Source organism: Ambystoma mexicanum, chromosome 14 (genome assembly GCF_040938575.1).
Source record: "Ambystoma mexicanum isolate Mex_15411 chromosome 14, UKY_AmexF1_1, whole genome shotgun sequence".
Classification (NCBI taxonomy): Eukaryota; Metazoa; Chordata; class Amphibia; order Caudata; family Ambystomatidae; genus Ambystoma; species Ambystoma mexicanum.
The window spans coordinates 132,430,994-132,450,703 of record NC_090940.1 but is presented as its reverse complement, the minus strand read 5'-3'; the positions used below and the strand labels follow the sequence as shown (position 1 = coordinate 132,450,703).

At 46.5% G+C, this 19,710-nt stretch overlaps 1 protein-coding gene across 2 annotated transcripts in view; it reads right to left on the bottom strand.

Moving 5' to 3' along the window:
• The window catches only part of ZFYVE26 (zinc finger FYVE-type containing 26), a 1,501,667-nt gene that overhangs the window by 1,080,745 nt on the left and 401,212 nt on the right, over positions 1–19,710 (bottom strand). For both annotated transcript variants that reach the window (XM_069638726.1, XM_069638727.1), the window contains exon 13: positions 8,578–8,729. In XM_069638726.1, coding sequence (XP_069494827.1) covers positions 8,578–8,729 — 152 coding nt within the window. The remainder of the gene's footprint in view (positions 1–8,577; positions 8,730–19,710) is intronic.

Genomic DNA, 19,710 nt, shown 5'->3' with positions numbered 1-19,710 from the left:
GCAGTTTCGACTGTCCCCCTCCAATGGTATCTACAAAAGCATCTTGGGTAACTTATTCCCTGTAAGGGTACATGTCTCCCATTTTAAATTGCTTCTGAAGGTCCCAGATTCTCTTTAGTGTCTCATTATATGTGGGAGAAATACCAGGAAAGCACCATAATGGGGCCTCTCGATCATAAGGTGTCTCTAATTGATTTTCCCAAAGATTTGTGATCATGCATTAACAGTGGTTCTAACCGGATCATAGGCACAGGTGTGGTTGAAAGGTTTTTGTTATGAAAGATTTTCTTTTTGCACCTTTCCCTCCTGAACCCCATTCATGGTGCTTGTTCTGAACCCTGTCCTGACTACTTGGAGGTAAGTAAAGCCTTCTGGCCTGTTCCCAACTTCCCTTGCCTGTTTTGCTAATTCTTGTGGGGAAACTGACTAAGACTGTCAATTCTTGTGTTTTTACACTTGCACACATCACCTTACAGTGAAGTGCAGTTAGGATAATTTGGCTTTTAGATAATGGCTTTTTGGTTACTTGGACAATGTGCCTAAGACAAACTCGTTGCAGATGTGTGATTTAGAATGTTTTTGTGATATTTTTCTTGTATGCGTTTGCATTTACCGTGAATGGCTACTAAAGGTGGCTAGCACCATACCATTTTTCGGTGATCTTTGGCCATATTGTTCTTTTGCCTTATTCCTGCCTTCTCAGGTTAGGAAATGCCTTAAATGGAAATTCCTTTGCGAGGGTAAGCTGTGGCGTTCACAGTCTAGGCGGTGGTGTGTGTGTGCCAGATTAGGGGACTGGGACTGTCTAGCCGCAGTCCACATCTCTGGTGTATGAATGTCTGTTGTTGGGCAGATGTGGTGACCAGAGGCTATTTGAATGGTGTTGATCCATACCATTGGTGGGCCTGGGCCTGCTCCCAGCCTGAAACTTGAATAAGAGGAGGGTTCCTGCAACTGTTCATCAGATCACTGTTGGAGCCAAGACTTCTACAAAGAAAAGCAACCAGATGACCCCCGAGAATGACCCCCCCAATGCTGACCAGCATTGACTCCAGTGCTGTTCCGGTGAGGCCCTGCTACTCTGCCTGATCTCAAGAAGACGTTTGTTGGCACTTCAACCCCATGACCGGTGAGAACAACCTGTGTCGACCCCTACACAAGGATCGGCACCTTCACAAATGTCCCTGGATCAACTGTTTGATTGACTAGCTCTCTCCTCGACCAAAATGCAGCTGTAGCCCTTCCGTGTTGAACCATGAAACTTGGAGGAACTTCAACTTGTGTAACAGGACGACTGCTCCTGCATTTCCAGCATGAATGGAAGCTGTGCTGGCCCTGTTCCTTTGTCCGTCCAACACTCCTTCAATCCCTGAGGTGGCCTGCTCCGCAGACACCTCCATCTTTCTTCATTTGGGTGCTCTACTGGAAGCTGTATGGAACCGATTCCTAAGCACCACGACCAAGAAACTAAATCCTGCGTACAAAAGTGACCTCAGCATCTGTGACCCCTCAGCCTTCCTCAACCGGACCAAGCACAGAAGATTCTGTCCCTAACAGATTTGCGAACACCAAAAGTGTTCTCTAAAGAAATCATAAATCCAGTCCCTAAATCACTCTTTTCTGACTTTGGTCTGTGGAGGCCTGGTCAAGGATCCCTTCCTAGGACAATCCGAAGGACTGTGACTGAGTGAGTTTACTTACCTGAATGTTATCTAACTTTTTGAATCCGATTAATTAGAACCACTGGCATCACCAATCCCTTCATAAACCTAACTGTGAAGTATACACTTTGGAACTGGTAACCTTTGGGCACAAGGACCCATGGACTTTAAAAGAGATGGGGAAGCTGTTCAATGATTATCCTAAAGTGTCATTTCTATTTCTAATGCATTTGAGTACTTACCTGTGTTGCACTAGTTATTGGATAAAATGCTATTCTATGTCTCCCAAGGGTGAATGTATATATCTGTTTTATAGTGTCGATACGATATAGGATAGATCATATGATATGATATGGCATTTATATTGCGCCTATACACAAGCGTTTCAAGGCGCGACCAGGCAAGGGAGGGGAAACAGAGGGAAGATGGACAACAATCCTACTAGGCCAGGTGACATTAAGATTGCGCAAGTGCAGGGGAGCGAGGGAAGGGGAAAAGTGTGGGGGGAAAGGGGAGGGGGCAGTGCAGTACATAGGATAACAGTGAAATAAATAAGACGACAAATAAAAGTGCGGCCAGCTGGTGGCAAGTTCAGGGGTAAGTGCAGACAACAGGGGTCAAGTGCTAGTAAGAGCTGTAGGGACACAGAAAACAGTCCCCGAATGCAAGGGTTGCCAGGGGAGCAGTGCAGGTGTGTAACTGGCGGGGAGGGGCCCTGGGCCCGAGATCAGAGGGTAGCCAGGTAACCAGTGCAGTTTCAGATTCAGACAGGAGATCAGGAGGGGAGAGGAGGAGAGAAAGCAGAAGCAAAGAGGAAGGTCTTGAGGGTTCCATGTGTTCATATCCCCGTAAAAATATAGCCATTCAAAAATATCATCATATTTTTGTGGCGATATTAAGCTATGGAACCAGCGGGGGACACCCACGCAACCCCCATCATTTTATTAATGGAACGAGGGATACCCCTGCAACCCCTGGTCCTAATAACCTCATACATTATCCCCACCAATAATATCGCCTATGGCCTTACCCCACATATATATGGCGATATTATTGGTGGGGATAATATTACCCGATACCGTCTTGAGGTGCTTCCTGAACCGGAGATGGTTCTCCTCAAGTTTCAGAGAGGCAGAAAGGCTGTTCCAGAGAGAGGCCCCAGCAGAAGAAAGAGATCTACCACCAACACGCTGCTTGGAGAAGCGACTTTACCCTGAGGGAGTTGGAGGCGGATGAGCGAAGAGCTCGAGAAGGAAGATATTTAGGAAGAGAGAGTTGAAGGTATTGAGGTCCCAGGCTCCAGAAGGCCTTGTGGACAATGCAGAGGGTTTTGAACTTAATCCTCGCTGCCACTGGGTGCCAGTGCACAGATTCCAGTCCTGGAGAGATACAAACCCTGGGCTTAAGGCCAAGGACAAGTCTTGCAGTCCTGTTTTGGATGAGTTGCCTAGGGCAGAGAGTAGAAGCAGGCAGATTTAGAAAGAGGCGGTTGCAGTAGTCCCGCCTAGAGAGAACCAGAGCTCTTGAGACAGTGAGCTTCTGGGGGAAGGAGAGGAAAGGAAGAATACCTCTAAGGAGGTGCAGCTGGTAGAGTAACTTTTTAGAGTCGTCGGAGATGTGAGGAGAGAAGGAAAGTGTGGAGTCGAAGATGACCTCGAGGTTTTTAGCCTCAAAGGTGGGAGCAGGAAGAAGGCCATCGAGTGACAGGAAAGGAGGGATCAGGTGTGCCGATGAGGAGAATCTCGGGCTTACTGGCATTAAGGCAGAGATCATTGGACTGCAAACAGTCAGAGATGAGAGAAGGAGAAGAGGTGGCGGAAGGGAGCCTGAAAATCAGTTGAGTGTCATCCGCATAGTACTGAAAGTTGGGGCCGAGAGCAGCAATGCGATGGGCAAGAAGTGCTAGGCATTGGTTGAACAGCCAGGGGGAGAGGTTAGACCCCTGGGGAACACCACAGATAGAGATAGAGGAGAGGAAGGACCCAAGTTGGACACGGGAGGGTCAATTGGACAGGAAGGAGGTCAGCCAAGCCAGGGCCTGATCGGTAATAACCAGGTTATCACAGAGACGGTTCAGCAGGATGGCATGGTTGACCGTGTCAAAGGCAGAGGAGAGATCAAGTAAGATGATGACACACACAGGGGGTCTTGGAATCAAGGTTGGAGAGCAGGTCTTCACGGGTGTTCAGGAGAGCAGTTTCCTTGCTTCTGGCAGCTCTGAAGCCAAACTGATGGTCATGGAGACAACCAACAAATTCAGTGTTAAGATTAAGCTGGGAGATGGCCAGCTTTTCCAGGAGTTTGCCAAGGAAAGGAGTGATGGAGATTGGACGATAGTTAGCTGGGCAGGAAGGGTCAGCAGAGAGTTTCTTAAGAAGAGGGTGCACAAGGGAGTGCCTCAGGGGGGATGGGAAGACTCTAGTGGCGAAAGGAGTGGTTGCAGAAATCAGCCAGAGCAGGAGCCAGGGTGTTAATGTGGTTCTTGATAGTTTTGGAGAAACAGAGGTGAACATTTTCTGATGAGACTTTTATAGATCAGACTTGTCTAGTAACCTCGTCTGAGGAGAACAGGGGAGAGGCAGAGAAAGAGGGAGGAGAGGTGGCCGAAGAAAGGTCAGAGGAAGAGCAGGGAGTAGAGGGATGAGGGGGAGAGGAAGAGAGCGAGACAGGTTGTCCTTTTAAAGATGAAATGAGAAGCCAGGGCCGTGCAGAGGGCCTGGGAGGGGACAGAAGAGGTAGAGAATGCAGCAGGATTGGCCAGCTCCTTGCAGATTTTAAAGAGTTCGGCCGAGTTGTTAGATGCTGCAGAGATGCAGGCTTGGATGTGGGCTCTCTTCTTGGTGTGGACAGAGAGCCGGTATTGCCTTTGGAGCAGGCAGCAGGCCAGTTTGTCAGAGGATGTACCGGAAGCACGCCATTTCCTCTCAGTCACCCTGCACTTACGTTTAAGGGTGACGAGGTCTGAGTCGTACCAAGAGATGCACTTGGGTTTCAAGCGGATCCTCATGGCAGGGGCAAGAACATCAAGAGTATCAGATATAGCCGAGTGGAGCATGAGCAGGGCTGTGTCAGGGGGTGAGTCAGCCAAGGTGGGGGGGAGGGAGAGAAAGTGGCGGCGAAAGCCTCAACTGACACGCTTCATGGGTCGGATAACCAAGAAGGTAGGTGGCAGTGCTGGAGTTGGCTTGGCCTGAGGGGGTGGAGAGAGTGGGATGGGGGAAAGGAGAAAGTGATCACTCCAGGAGAGAGGAGTGGTGAGAAGGATCGAAAAAGGAAGGTCTGAAGAGATCAGAACATTCACAGTGTGCCCTGCAGAGTGAGTCGGGCCAGAGGGGAGAATAGAGCGAGAGAGAGCCGCAGAGGTAACAAAAGAGTCCAGTGGAAGGACAGGAAGCATCGAGGTGGATGTTAAAGTCTCCAAGAAGGAGGAGTTGAGTGGTTGAGACCAGGAGGGAAGAGGAGAGGTCTGCCCACTCAGAGAGGAAGGAGGAGATCTGACCAGGTGGCCGATAGATGGTAGCCACATTAAGGGAATGACTAAGAGGGAGAGAGAGAGCCTGCAGACGAGGCATTCGAAAGAGAAGTAGGCCTGCATAGCAATGACGGAGGCAGGAATCCACTCAGGGAAGATCAGGGCTACACCCCCTCCGGAACGGTTGGATTTGGGTGCAGAGAGGATCTTATAGCTATCAGGGAGGAGAGTGTCAAAGCTTGTGAGAGCTGGCCGTGGACCATGTGTCAGTGAGACCGAAGACATCGAGGTCAAGTTCCTCCAGGAGGCGGCAGATGTCAGAGGAGTGTTAGACAACTGAGCAAGAGTTTAGGGTGGCAATATGGAGAAGGTTTCCGTCCTTGAAAGACTTCCGGGGAGGGGTACAAATCAGAGGTACGCCCTGCGGAGGTGTAGAAGAAACCTGAGGGGGAGCAGAAGTGAAAGGAGGCGAGGGCAAGCTAGCCAAGCAGGAGACAGCAGTGGGAGGCAAGGGAGCCATGGAGGGAAGAGAGGGAACAGCAGGAGAAGAGAGGAAATTGATGAGGCATGGGAAGCATCTATCAAAGAGGAGAAGGTTGGCTTGGGGGCCTTGGACCAAGACGGTACCATTATAGTAAACATTAATGATGACCTTAGAGGAGTGTAAGGAGGCCAGGAAGGCCCCCCACCGGGTACCACCATTAATGGGAGAGGAAGCGAAGGGAGATCGCACAGAGACCATATGTAGAGTGCATAGGTCTGGCGAGGGAACGACAAAGAGCATGTCGGTGAAGGTTTGTCTGGAGGAGGCACTAGTATCGGTATCAGCGATAGGGAGGCCTGGGTTGGAGACCAGGATGTTCTTTTTAAACGTCTTCCTACCAGATTTACTGAGTAGAGCAGGAAAGTCGATAGAGAAGCAGTTAGAAAAGATAGGAGTGAGAGAAAGCTCCACAGAGTAGATGGGGAGAGGAGAAGGGGAGTGGGAAGGGGAAGGAGAGAACACTAGGGAAGGACACAGGGCAGGGTGTAAGCAGATGAGACAGAGATGGGACAGGTAGACAATTGGACAAGATAACAGGCACTTATTGGTAGAAAGTTTTGCTAGATGAGTTCTTTGCTTGGAGGCAAGTCAGAACGGCACTACTTTCACAATGCAATTTTAAAAACAGGAGAAAACACACCTAAGTTTGAGGTCCTGAATAGTGGGGGAAAAGGCCTAGGTGTCACTGGTGTGACAATATTTGACTAGGTGTTTTATTTGCTTAGTGTGTACTTTAAAGGCCTAATAAACGGTTGCATATTAGTATACTTATCTGTCTATCTGGAATTATTGGTGTTGCTCTGTGTAGACTCAGTGTAGCCCTAGATCACACTCACACCCCTCCCGAGACTAAGCCTTGCGCTCTTCCACCTACCTTGGTTGGGTTTGGTTAAACTCTCAGTGTCTCCCTGTTCACCATAATAGGGTGGCCTCCCAAAACCCTCCCCTGGGGCTGATTTCGGAAACCCATCTCAACACTTACCGTCTCATTTATTTTAGGGGCACTGAAGAACCGTTAAGGCTAACAGTGCAGGGGGACTGTGCCCCTCAGTTGTAATTTGCTTTTTTTTTTTAATGGAGCACACACCGACTTACAGGGGTGTTGTGTGCAGGGATACTTTGTATCCCTTTTTCAGTTTTGTTTATGGGTTAAGAACAGTGGAGAGGGACTGAGACAAGCCCACGTGTGGGGAGAGAACCGAGAAGCCCAGAGTGGGGAGAGAGAAAATACAGAGCCCCAGATTGGGAAAAAGGAAGGAAACCAAGGGTGGGAGTGCGAAGGAGAGAAGCCCCAGAGCAGGGAGAACAAGACTGAAAGGACTTTGATTGGATAGGGGATCAAAACAGAGGAAAGTGTACCCAAAGAGAGAAAGACTGTGAGAAACTCAATTTTCAAGAGAACCGGACATGGCTGGAACCCCTAGACAGCACTCAAGTCATACACAAACTATGATTTGGACTTTGAACATAGTCAAGGGCCTATTGGAAAGAGACAGGAGGGGGGTGGGTCAAAAGAGTGTAGCCAACCTTTTTCCCCTCAGGCAAGGCTCAAAATATGCCTTGGTTGTTTTTTTTGTATTTTCTTTGGCGCACTAGAGAGAGAAAGTAGGTTAGAAAAGGACTTCTGGACAGAGGACTTCGCTTACATTTGACCATCTTGACACACTAATGAGCACCACTTTTTACTTTCCTTAGTATATATTACGGCTTAATATCACAGATATAGGGATGCATAGGTCTTTTGAATCAGAAGAGAAAATTAAAACTTTTGGAAATCATGCCTGCTTGCCCGTCTCCTGATCCTGACTTATCATACCTCCCAAATCTGCCTTATCGCTCAGACTACGCTACTGTTGTAAAGATGTTTCCTCAGCTCCCTGATGAGTGATGTTAAACCATCTAAACAAAGGGAAAGGGCAGGCCTCTAGTTCATTCCTCCAGTTATCTCCAAAGAATACACTACACTGGTACATAAAAGAATATCAACTTCATTATAAAATCATGCAAATTATCTCTATTAAATAAAATAAGTACTTTGGGTTAACCATAACACACTGTAATAAAATGGTAATAGTCAGTTAAGACCTAACCGACTCAAACTGCACGAGTTACCCACTACCTGACAGTAGGCACAGTACAAAGCTACGGCGTGGGACAAAAGGGAACCAAAGGCAGAGTAGAACACCACATTCACAGTCATATTTAGGACCAGGAAGTAACAATGGCACTAGCCATCGGCTAGTGATATTTGACTCTTGGTGTGCTGTGTATCAGGAAAGCTTCCAACTTGAATTTTTGCTGCCTGTTTAGGAGCCTAAATGACAACCCAGAAACTAGTCACAGTAAATCCTAAACATATAGTACATGCTAACATATATGTTACAAATGCCCCCCATAAAATAAATACAGCACCTAGAAGAACAAAAAGGGGGTTAATAGTTTACCACCTAAGCCATAAGGCCCCTAGAAGTCATCATACCTGCCATTAGACCGATAGTACAAGACACATAATGCCACATTGCACTCCTAATAATTTAAAGCTAGAAACATAACCAGAAGTGTAAAATAGTAGGAAGATACTCAATAGAAAGGAGTCTAATGACATACTTTGAAAATGCATTAAAAATCACTGGGTTCTAGCTAAAAGTTTAGATGATTGCTGCTGTTGCACCCAGTTGATGGTGGCTATTTTATATTTTCTCTGTTGACTGTGAAGGTGTGCATATTTAGTTTGTTGGCAGTAACAGAGTTGCTCAGACACTTACAGGTAAGTAGCCACAATGCACCATCCAGTTGTACCTAGGTAGAGTCTTTTATTCCTTCCTCTTGTATCAACATGCCATTTAAGGATAAAGCAGTAACACCATCAGCATACAGCAAAGACCAAGAATCGTAACTACCTGATGAGCTTCAACAAAATTGCCCCTCAGGATACAGGAAATGAGGAGAGACTCAGGTGGGGAAAGCATCATGGGAATGAGAAGGTTCCTTTGTAGAGGTTGGAGTCTGAATCCCAGCTCACTTCTCCCAGAAAGGGTGCTAGCACTTCCTTCTGCAAGAACAAAGAGACAAAATAGATCAGTACTGAGTCCAGAGTTAAGAACTGTTAACAGATCCGACAAGAGAACAACAATTAAAACCCAAGGCCTTACACTACTGTTTCAAATGCTTTCATTAGTACCAAAGACATTGCATTTGTAGATGTTAGGTAGATTTTCCTTTTTATGTGAAATTCTCCCCACTTTGTGAGCGCCCCAGCATTTTTGATGGACTAGTGGATTTTTTGAGTGATTCTCCTGAGTGCGTGGGAACCTTTTTCCACACTCCACTCATTCTTTTACTCCAACCATGGGAACCCTTTTTACCTCTTTTTATACGTTTTAATAGTTATGTTTTCCTCCATCTTTTCTGGCATCTATCTTTTATTATTGCAGCATACAGCACTTTCTGTGCAGTGTTGCTGGGATCTCCTGGAACTTACCATTTTATTTTATCTGTTTTAACACATGTTACCAGGACAGGGGGACACTCTTTGTCCCACCTGTATTTTATTTTGCGAGATGAGCACACCACACCTTAAGTCAGCGGTATTCAAACTGTGGGGCGCCCCCCTGCAGGGGCCGCAGGGGCATTCCTGGGGGGCCATGAGATAGATAGGAATAAATGGACAGGGGCGGCTCACATGGCTGGCCTGAAGCATGAAACTGTCTCAGGCACCAATGAAAAAATGAAAAGGTGGCCCGCACTTGTAAATGGATATTCATTCCTTTAGTCACAGACTGTTCCAATAGTACCCAAGGGGGTGCTTTGTTTTAAAATGAAAGTACATTGTGATATTTAAAGAATATTTATTCAGCAACAATGGGCAAAATTACTAACTGCATAGTGAAGTAACTCATCAAACTGGCCCACATTGGCCAAAAAGGTGGCCCATTTTGACTGGCCCACGCTAGCATTTTGCTTTTTTGGTACAAGCATTGCTCTATAGGCCAGTCCGAGCCTGGCAGCTCATCCATAATGGCGAGGGGACACCCACCCAGTGGCCCCCTCGCCATTATGGAGGAGATAAGGAGCCAGCCCAGTGAAACAGTGAGCACTCCCTCAGCTGCTTTTTCCAGCTGAGGGAATGTTACTGAGCTGGCTCAAACACTATTTCCCTTTGACAGTTCAGTTCCCCAGCAGCACATGCTCACTGAGCCATGCAAGGCTGAGGCGTTTGCTTCGCCAGCATTGCATAGTTCATTGGAAATTCTGGCTGGGCCATTGCATGTCTGTGTGTGCGAGGGGGAGCTCCTGCGCCTCCTCGCACATACGGACAAAGCAGCCTGGAGCAGGGTGTTTCAGCACCCACATGCAGGCCAATGCAAAGTGGTGGTGGTGATGTGGTGTGGTGTTGTGTGTGTGTGTGGGTGGGGGTGTGTGTGTGTGTGGGTGGGGGTGTGTGTGGGTGGGGGTGGGGGTGTGTGTGGGTGGGGGTGGGGGTGTGTGTGTGTGTGTGGGGGTGGTGTGTGTGTGTGTGGGGGGGGGTGGTGTGTGTGTGTGTGTGTGTGGTGGTGGGGGTGTGTGTGGGTGTGTGTGTGTGTGTGTGTGTGGGGGTGGGTGTGTGTGTGTGTGTGTGTGTGCGTGCGTGCGTGCGTGCGTGCGTGCGTGTTTGCGTGTGTGTGTGTTTTCTCTCCCCCCCCCCATATATTGGGCTGATTTTGGCAAGTGGTGGATAGAGGGGGGGAAGGAGGGTTGTACAGCAAAGGCATTTTAAAAATGCCTAAATGCCTTTGTTGCACAATCCCCCCCCCTACCCACCTGCCAAAATCAGCTCTCCTTCTGAGGCGCTGTGAAGCCCAGTAGACAGGGATTGTCTTTAATTTACTGGATTTCTATCATAGATGTCCAGTCAAAATACCATGCTCTCCCCCTTGGCACCCCAGCGCCTTGCATACACACATAATCATGTTGATTGTGTTAGGCCCAGTGGGACCCAGGGGACAGGGATGGTATCTTTTTTTACTGGACATCTATTATAGATGTCCAGTAAAAAATGTCATGCCTGCCCCCTGGGCCCACCAGCACCAATTGCAAACTGTTTGGCTATTAACCCATTTTTTTAAATTATGCTCTACAATGCAACATTTTAACCCATTATTTTAACAAAAAATTACGGGGGAAAACCCCATGGACCCGCCTTGATTGGTTTGGGCTCCCGCACTGCGCTAGGTCGATATGGCATTTTTGGGGGCAATAGTTATGCGCCTCCACTTAAAAAAATCACCAGCCGTCACTGGCCCTCGGACTGTGTTGGGAGCGGAATGGGGGGAGCCCAGGGACTGTGGTGGGAGCAGGATGGGCGGCAACCATGGGATAGTGGTGGAAGCAGTGTGGGGAGAGCACAGGGTGTGTGATGGGGTGGGGAGAACCCAGGGACTGGGCAAGAGTGGGTTGAGGGAACCCAGCAACTGTGATGGGAGCAGGTGACGACGCACAATACATACCATTGCCTCGCTTTTCCAGTAACATATAGTGAGTAGCCTTCTGCACACTTTCTGGGGACTTTTGTCACAGGCTGCCTCCGGTAAGGGACACAAGGGTCACCATTTGCCTAAAATGGTGGCTGTACTTTTTTAAGCCCTGTTCTTGATGACTTCTTTCTTGAGCCTTCTTCTACCTGCCTGTGTGAGGGAGGTCTTGATGGGTCTGTCTTTTGCGGCTTCCCTTGGAAAGTCAGCCAAGACTATGAGTGCCTGAAAGGACAGGAAGTGCGGAGGTGAACGGAACTCCCCTGGTCTTTGTCCTGCAGTGTGCCCGCCTGGAACCAGTTTGTGCTGGGAGGCTAGCTGTCCCTATTGGTCAGCTACCTCCCAGGTTTGAATGAATGCATGTCTGGTGATTGGTGGGTTCAGCCATTTTTTCTGCATAAAAGGAGAGGTTCCTTAAGCTGAAAGTCAGAGTCGACCACTGGACTGAAGATCCAAAGAGGAATTTGTAAAAGGATGTCCCCAGCAACTTCCAGTAACCACCAGAGCTGTTGATTGACCGCTGCCAACCCGACCCCGAATTACGAGGGGCAAGGAAGGTCTCCTGAAGACTACTTCCTCCCCTGAACTGGTGGGCCTAAAAAGTCTCAAGACCACCTGCAATTTGCGCCATCCCTCTAAAAGCTACAACCTCCTGGCCTTGCAATCTCTCAATACGTGGGACCTTTGCCATCTTGCGGTGCATCGTCTTATGAAGCACGGTTTCGGCTGAAACCTTGTGGGCATCCTTCTGGGCTTGCAGGGACTCTTTCCCGCTCCTAGATGTCCCCTCAGCCGAGTCGGGGACCTAGAACCAGAGAGAAGTCTGCTGGGCGACAACCGTCGCTGTTCCGAAGCCTGTGAAAGGCTCCAACGAGCCAGTGCCGTGAAGATCATCTGCTTGCTGTCCCACAGCAGGAGTGCAACCGTCTGATCCCTCCAAACTTCCTTCTTCAGCCGCCAAGGCCAAGATACCTGAACCAGGGTCTGCTGTCGCTTCACCTTGGCAACCGTCCTGTGACCTTGTGTTCTTCATTCAAAAGGTGCTGTCCGGCTCCTAGGTACTTACCCGAGCACTTATCCCTGCACCCCTTCAGTGCCTACTTTGAGCTACATTGGGGTGGACAAATAATTGTACTCTGCTTTACCTTTGGACACTTGTCCTTGGGGCAATGCTGCTAGGCGAACTGTAAATTTTCTCACCAAAGTAAACCTGACTGGTACCAACCTGCAGAGTTGAAGAATTTCTGCTAGACTCTGCTCCTTTTAGCCCTGAACTCTGCTTCCTTGACTTGTCTTCCTCGGCCCTCAGTCACTGTCCCCCCTGACTTTGTGGGATCCATTGAAGACAGGGTTGGACTTTCTAAGATCATCGAGCTAAAGTTAAAATGTTATCAAAGTTTCTAATAGTTTGCATATAGGTTTCAGGAGGTTTGCTTATGTGATTTGTTAACATTATTGCTATTCTGATGTATCCAACTCTATGAATATTGCAACTGTTCTCCAATTATATTATTGTGTGATACTACTTACCTTACTTGAATGCTACAAGCCTTAGTGTAGAGAAATAAATGCCAATTTTATTTTACATAACACCTACTGTGTGCCTCACGACAGCTCTCCTCCCTCCTAGACTAAGCCTGGCTGCTCAGCCATTGCTACCAAACCTTTGGGTAGTTCAGGCAAAATCTAAGGGATGACAGGCTACCCCTCACTCCTATACAGTTAAGTTGCAACCTTAGAAAATGCACGAACGTGTGCATGAAGTGGCTGAACAGGATGTTTGTGTGGAGAATACCCTGCTTTGCTGCCATTGGGAAGGCACCTGAGTAAGATCATTGATTAAGAAAGAGGACAAGTGACCTGTGACCCTGGTCAAACCTCTGGGAATAAAGTTATGAACTGAGTCATCTACCATGCTCAGAAAGTACTGGGTTAGAAATGGAAAATACAAATGACTGCAACGCTATCATTTGTGATCCAAAAAACATACGTGGTGAAGCAGGAGTTGCTTGCAAAATGGAGGCTTTGGATACATGAGGATTTGAAGACATGCTGTTCGCAGATGAGACATCTATCGTGCTAATTGCTTCAGTAGGACAGAGATTCAGAAAAGAGGGCCCACGTCCAGTAAAGCACAGCCAGAAGCACCTGGTAACGGCGTGCCTTTCACCATCATGGCAGCTGGCTTCCATCATTCCATCATGACCGCAGTGCCCTCATGCGACATATGCAAATCATCCTGGCGTCCACTGTGTTGCGGAGTCCGCAGTCCATCTCAACGTTCCTGCTCTTCTCGGTGGACACAATTGTACAATGAAATACTGAAGGAAGCGGCTGACTTTATTTCGATGAGATTCATGAAATAGAAATTGCGATATCACAGTATGAAATAGTGTGGACCAAGAAGACCTATATGCTCCCATGTGATAATGAGATTGAGAATGACCATTGTACACGAGAGGGAGTGATGAGAATGGATCTTACTGTGTAATTAAGTGCTTTGTCCTGATGAAGGCCTAGATGCTTAATAAGGAAAGAGAATGCTACAGGATAGGCGGATCTCAGAGAAAAGGCTAAAACACTTTGTGTCGACACATCTTATAGAAATACGTCCTTTTGGAAGTGGGATATGTAACAGTAATAATACCTATGGAAATTGTGGCTACACCTTTCCAAAATATAACATTGTGATGAGTTGTTAGCTCATTTAACAAGTTTGAAAAACGACCTATGGTGGTTTTCAACATTATGAACATAATGTTTGTTTCAAACTCAATAACTTTGGAAGGGTGAACAAGTCACTTGTGGTAGATAAAATAAAAACAAATCAAAAAGGAAACATTTCTGAAATGTACTGTATTGCACAAATGACACTTCAAGACTAACCCCCTACAACACTTTGTTTGCACTTTATAAGCAGTTTTGCATGTTTGTGAGTAATGTCTTGTATTAGATTAATTGGTCTGCTGTATTTAAAAAAAAATGTATAACTGATTTGTAATATGAATAAATTGTGGTTTTAATTGAGCATAAGAGGTGGAGATCTTTTTGCAGTAATTCAGTTTAACTGCATTTTTTCCTTAGGTTCTGAAGTAACTGTACAGGAGGGAGGGGTAGCCTGTCACTCTTTTTGTGTTGCATGAACTATGTTCCCCGATGCAGTGCAGACACCCGGTAAACAAAAAAGTAGGAGAGGACCTTTCCTATTAACGTAAACCTAAGGGGTGTAACCCTGTTCACCAAGGGTGGGCTTTCTAAAGTTTTGTCCCAGGCTGGACTTTACAAAAGAAAACCAACAGAAGCAGCTTGCTACACAGAGAAATACATGCTACTCTAAAAGTGAACTGTAGGAAAATCAAACCTTTCTCTGGTACACGACTAATGTTTCTTTGAGTTCACAATAACATGATCACGCACAACTGCCTTCAGAACAAGAAGAATCCAGGCCAGAAAGTACCCAGAAGGCACAGTGAAGTACTAAACAGATGTGTTTTCTCATTTCCACAACAAAATATTGCGATATCCTAATGCGCTGGGAAGCTCCAGGTGTAGTCTCTTTCATTGAATACCTATAATAGCATTAACTGGGTGGCTGCCAAAAGTTTGAAGGGATGTGACCCTGAGATTACACTCAGCCCACAAGTTCCTATTTAACCCACTGTCTTGCATCCCTGCCTATTCCTGATGCACAGAATATGGTGCCAACTCGAAGATGGATAATGAGCAAGCTCTGTTGATCCCTGCACCCAACAAGTTCCAATGAGACTGAGAAGCTGTGCCTGGTATCGTAACTAAATGTGGGTGCAGATCACCTTTGGGACCCGTTGTTAGGGCGGGAGATTTGGTATGCAGTGTTCATAACGAAAAATAAATAGGGAAACTTTTTCAATGACACCTAAATAACGACAAAAAAGTGTAATGTTTTTAAGTTTAAGTATATATGGGGGTGGGGTAGAGGATTAAAAGAGGTGGGGGTAAGTTGGGGGGCGAGCTGTAGATACGGGTTTAGGGGGACCCTCCAAATTAAAAAAAAGAGAAATAAAATCGACTTTTTCACGTTATTAAAGTGTCACTGAAAAAGTATGTCGTTATTTTTGATGTCGTTATAAACATATGGATCCGGAGATTTTTGCACAACCCTCTGGTGCTGGCTGTGCAACCATCTAACCTAAAGGTTTTCAGTTGTTCCAACTAAAAGGCAACACCAGATGTAGGAGCAACGACAGACCAGATATGCTTAACTTCAGGAGGGAGGGAGGAGGCCTGGTAGTCGAGCACAATTAATCTACAGAGTTAACAGAATACACAATTATTATAAAATTACACAGAGATTATGATGTAAGAATAGGTACTAAGAGAACACTTAGCAACACACAGTGTATGCAATAAAATAGTAAATGTCAATTAAGACACTACACATTTCTATACTAACATGTAGGTCCACCATCTGGAGATGGACACAGTACATATATGCAAACGTGCGATGTGCCCTCGGTTTTACAAACACGCCAACATGTCTCAGAGGTCAGAAAAACACCCATTGGCTTGCCGATCCGAGATCAAATCAACTTAAAGATCCGCTTCCATCATTCACAAGTGTCTCTCTGAAAGTGCACCGGCCTACCTCTCAGCGCATGGAAAAATACACCTCCTCTCGCCCACTAAGATCCTCACACGAGCGCTTGCTCAAAGTGCCCAGCTTGAACCGCCAAGCTGCAGGCGGCTCAAACTTCCCTGTCATCGCCGCCAAGCTGTGGAACAATCTCCCTTTGTTCTTGAGAATGGAACCCTCCCATTGGACCTTTAGGAGAAACTTGAAAACTCGAGCCAAGACACTGTATTACTGCTGAACATCTTGAATTTACGGCTCCTGCGTTCCTCAGTTAACTTTACCTGTACACTCCCTCCCTCTTTCCCTAATGCAACTAGCGGCTAGATACCTGAGGGTTCAGTGCTCTGCTACAAATGCATAAATAAATAAATAAGGGGAACCATTGACCAGCCTAGGCCATCACTTTGCCCCTGTGCCACCGACTCACTAGATGTCCACTCCTCTCCTACCCGCCACCCTGTACAATGAATGAGAAATTGAGACCTCACACACAAGATCATAGGGGAACGAGAGGGGTACTTGAGGCCTGACCTCTGAGAGGGACATCAACTATCCCAGACTGCTATTAGAGTTTTATTTCTGTGGTGGGCAGATCGACCAAAAATAAATTTGTTCCGAAACGCACATACAGTGGGGACCTTATGAAAGAAAAGAGGACCCTCAGAGCCGATCTCAGATATATTCGGTTATCGAAGAAACACACTGTGGGTAATAATCATCATTCAGGCATGGATGGCATCGCATGGTCTATGCCTGAATGATGACAAGACAGAGCTCATCATCCTAGGTTCACCCGCTAATATCAACAAACTAGGCCTTGAATATGCCGAATTCAACATAGATGGCAATCTCATTAGAGTATCCAGGGAAGTAAAAACCCTCGGCTTTTATCTAGACGCCACTATGTCATTCACCAAACAGGTCAACTCACTAGCATCTACCACTGCATACACCTGCAAATTAATAAGGGCAGGCAGACCATTCCTATCCAATGACAGTTGCTTGATCCTGGCAAGAGCACTCATATTATCTAGGCTCGATTATTGTAATGCCCTCTATAGTGGCGCTAACAAGGCCATTATCCACAGGCTTCAAATCCTTCAAAACAATGCCTTGAGAGCTGCCCTCGGCATTAATAAGAGAGATCATATCTCCACCACCAGACGCCAACAGAAATGGCTCTCCACAGACAACAAAATCAAACTTAAGTTGGCCTCCCTAACCCATAAAGCCCTCAACAATGCCGCCCCCAGCTACCTGATGGACAAGGTAAAGAGAAAGCCCTCCATCCGACAAACAAGAACTATCAATTCCAACCGCCTGATAATCCCCAGATTCAAACTCTCCACCATTGGTGGGAACAGCTTCCCGGTGAAAGCTGCCATGCTCTGGAATTCGCTGCCACACAACCTAAGAGCTGACCAACCATACTTACACTTTAGAAAACACCTCATCAGTCACCTTAACTCCAATAACCCTTGTATGTAGCTGCACTTTTCTATACCTAGGCATAGATAGTGATACCTGCTCGCGACCTCGCCCTCGCCTCTAACAGCCCTTACAGCACACATCTGTACACCTTCCTCCTGTATAGATATTGACCTTTTATGTATGAAGATTTGTATATATTTCCATACCTCCTATTCCTGTAATCCTGCAATCCTGTAATCCTGTAATCCTGAGTATTTTCTCTCAGGAGTACCCGCCTCTAACAGCCCTGTACATATTTGTATATTTGTATATTTACCCCTGCATAGATATCGACTTTGTATGTATGAAGATTTGTACTTTTTTTCTGTAATTTTGGTTATCTCTATCAGTACCTCAATGTGTATATGTGTATATTTCTGCAACATTGTAAGCTTCGAATTATCTTCTGCCTGCGCCCTGTTGCCCCTGGGTAAGGTGCGCCATACAAATAAATAAACAAACAAACAAACAAACAAACAAACAAACAATAAGCAGCGCTCAGATGCCTGAGGGTTCATAGCGCTATACAAGTGCAAATTATGATTATTATTATTATTATTATTATTAATGGGAGAGAAGTTCAGGAAATGTCAGCAATACCGCAATTGGCTGAGGTCATACAAATGGAGGTTGCACCAAGCGGATTCCCGAATGTATGTTATCCAACAAAAACGTAGCCGAGATGTGGAAGCTGATAAATTCAGTGGGGTCGGATCCTAGAGTGATCCGAGTAAATGCAGTACCCGAGCAGCGAAGGGTGGAACACTTCACTGACCTTTTTGGGACCCAGCAGGAGGGCGGTGGGACGTCTCCAACGGGTGAAGTAACAGAGCTCCCGGTCCTGATGGCCTAACTTATGTGATGCTTAAAACGGAGCCGGGAGCCTGGGCAGAATTTCTTGAGGTCCTCTTTCGAAACAGTGAGAACCTGAGGAGGGTTCCAGACTCTTGGAAGACATCTATAATAGTCCCGATCTTTAAAAAGGGCATCCGCGACAAGTCTGCCAACTACCGGCCCATTGCCCTGCTGGATGTTATCGGTAAAATCTATGCTGCATTATTGTTGACTAGATTGAGGCAGTTAATTTTGGATTTGGCAAGCTGAGACCTCCATCAATCAGGCTTCGTTAAGCAGGCTGGGACATCACTAAATGTATTCTTGTTGAATATTCTGAAGCTGAGGGATCTGGCGAACAAAAAACCCATATACTTGCCGTTCGCAGACCTCAAACAGGCTTTCGACTCAGTCGATCGTCAGCTGTTGTGGGACAAGATAAGGAAGGGTGGCTGGGCGGGTGGTCTGCTCCGAGCAATACAGTCTCTCTACTACAGGACAAGTCTGAGAGTAAGACTAGACGCTAGGGGACACCTTTCCAAATCAATAGTCGCAAGGTGCGGTGTTAAACAGGGATGCACCCTGGCTCTGGAACTGTTTAACTTCTTTATATCGGAGTTGGGCTTATCACTGGACAAGGTAAACTCGTTCCCACCTAGGCTTAATGGGTGGTGTGTGGGGAATTTGCTCTACGCAGATGATTTGGTCTTCATTGACCAAACACCCATTGGCCTTCAATGTCAGCTGAATGAGTTGCAGGAGTATGTTAAAGTCAATAAACTCAGGATCAATGTCACAAAGACAAAACATTTAATCTTTGAGTCTGTGGTAGGGAGGAAAAAATCCAGACCAGTATGGAGTTTAAATAAACTAATAACAGTGACCGCTTCCTTTGTGTATCTGGGTATGTTGGTTAACGCAGGTCTAAATGACAGCCCTAGGATCGTCAAACTTTAATTGAAGGTTACACACCTAGCACCACAAGTGTGGATCCCATTAAAAAGATTTGGGTGGTTTTCCTTGATCCCGGTGGTTACGTTTATAAAGCCAAGGGGATGGCCATAGCTATCTATGGTGCAGAGGTTTTCCGTGCAATGGATCGTGCTTGGTGGTTGACATTGGAGGGTAGGTTCTGGTGGAGTGTTGGACCTGCCTAGTTGTACGCCAAGGCCCGCAATAAGATACGAGTTGAGTCCTCCATCCCTGTGCACAATGATGCAATGGAAAACACTTTCTCTTTACAGGAAGTGCAGAATGGAAATCCCATTAAGAGGGTTTAAGATCTTGAAAGAGGCCCCAGAGGCCAAAAGTGAACCCATCTTGAACGTCTAGAATTCAGTGTGTGCCAAAATTCTGAAGGACTTGGGGTTTTGTGAATCCAAATTGCTGAATAACCCAGACGCCATCAAAATCAAGCTATGGAGAAGGGACTGGGTTGACACAATTACAGCAAGGGAACAGTACAATACCTACTGTAATTTCAAAGTGGCATGCAGACATCGGAATACCATCCCGAGATATGTTAGACTGTTTCCTTGTAGTTCAACGCATTCCAGATTCTTAAGGTTCAGATTAAACCTACTTCCCACAAAGGAAATTCTGGAGAA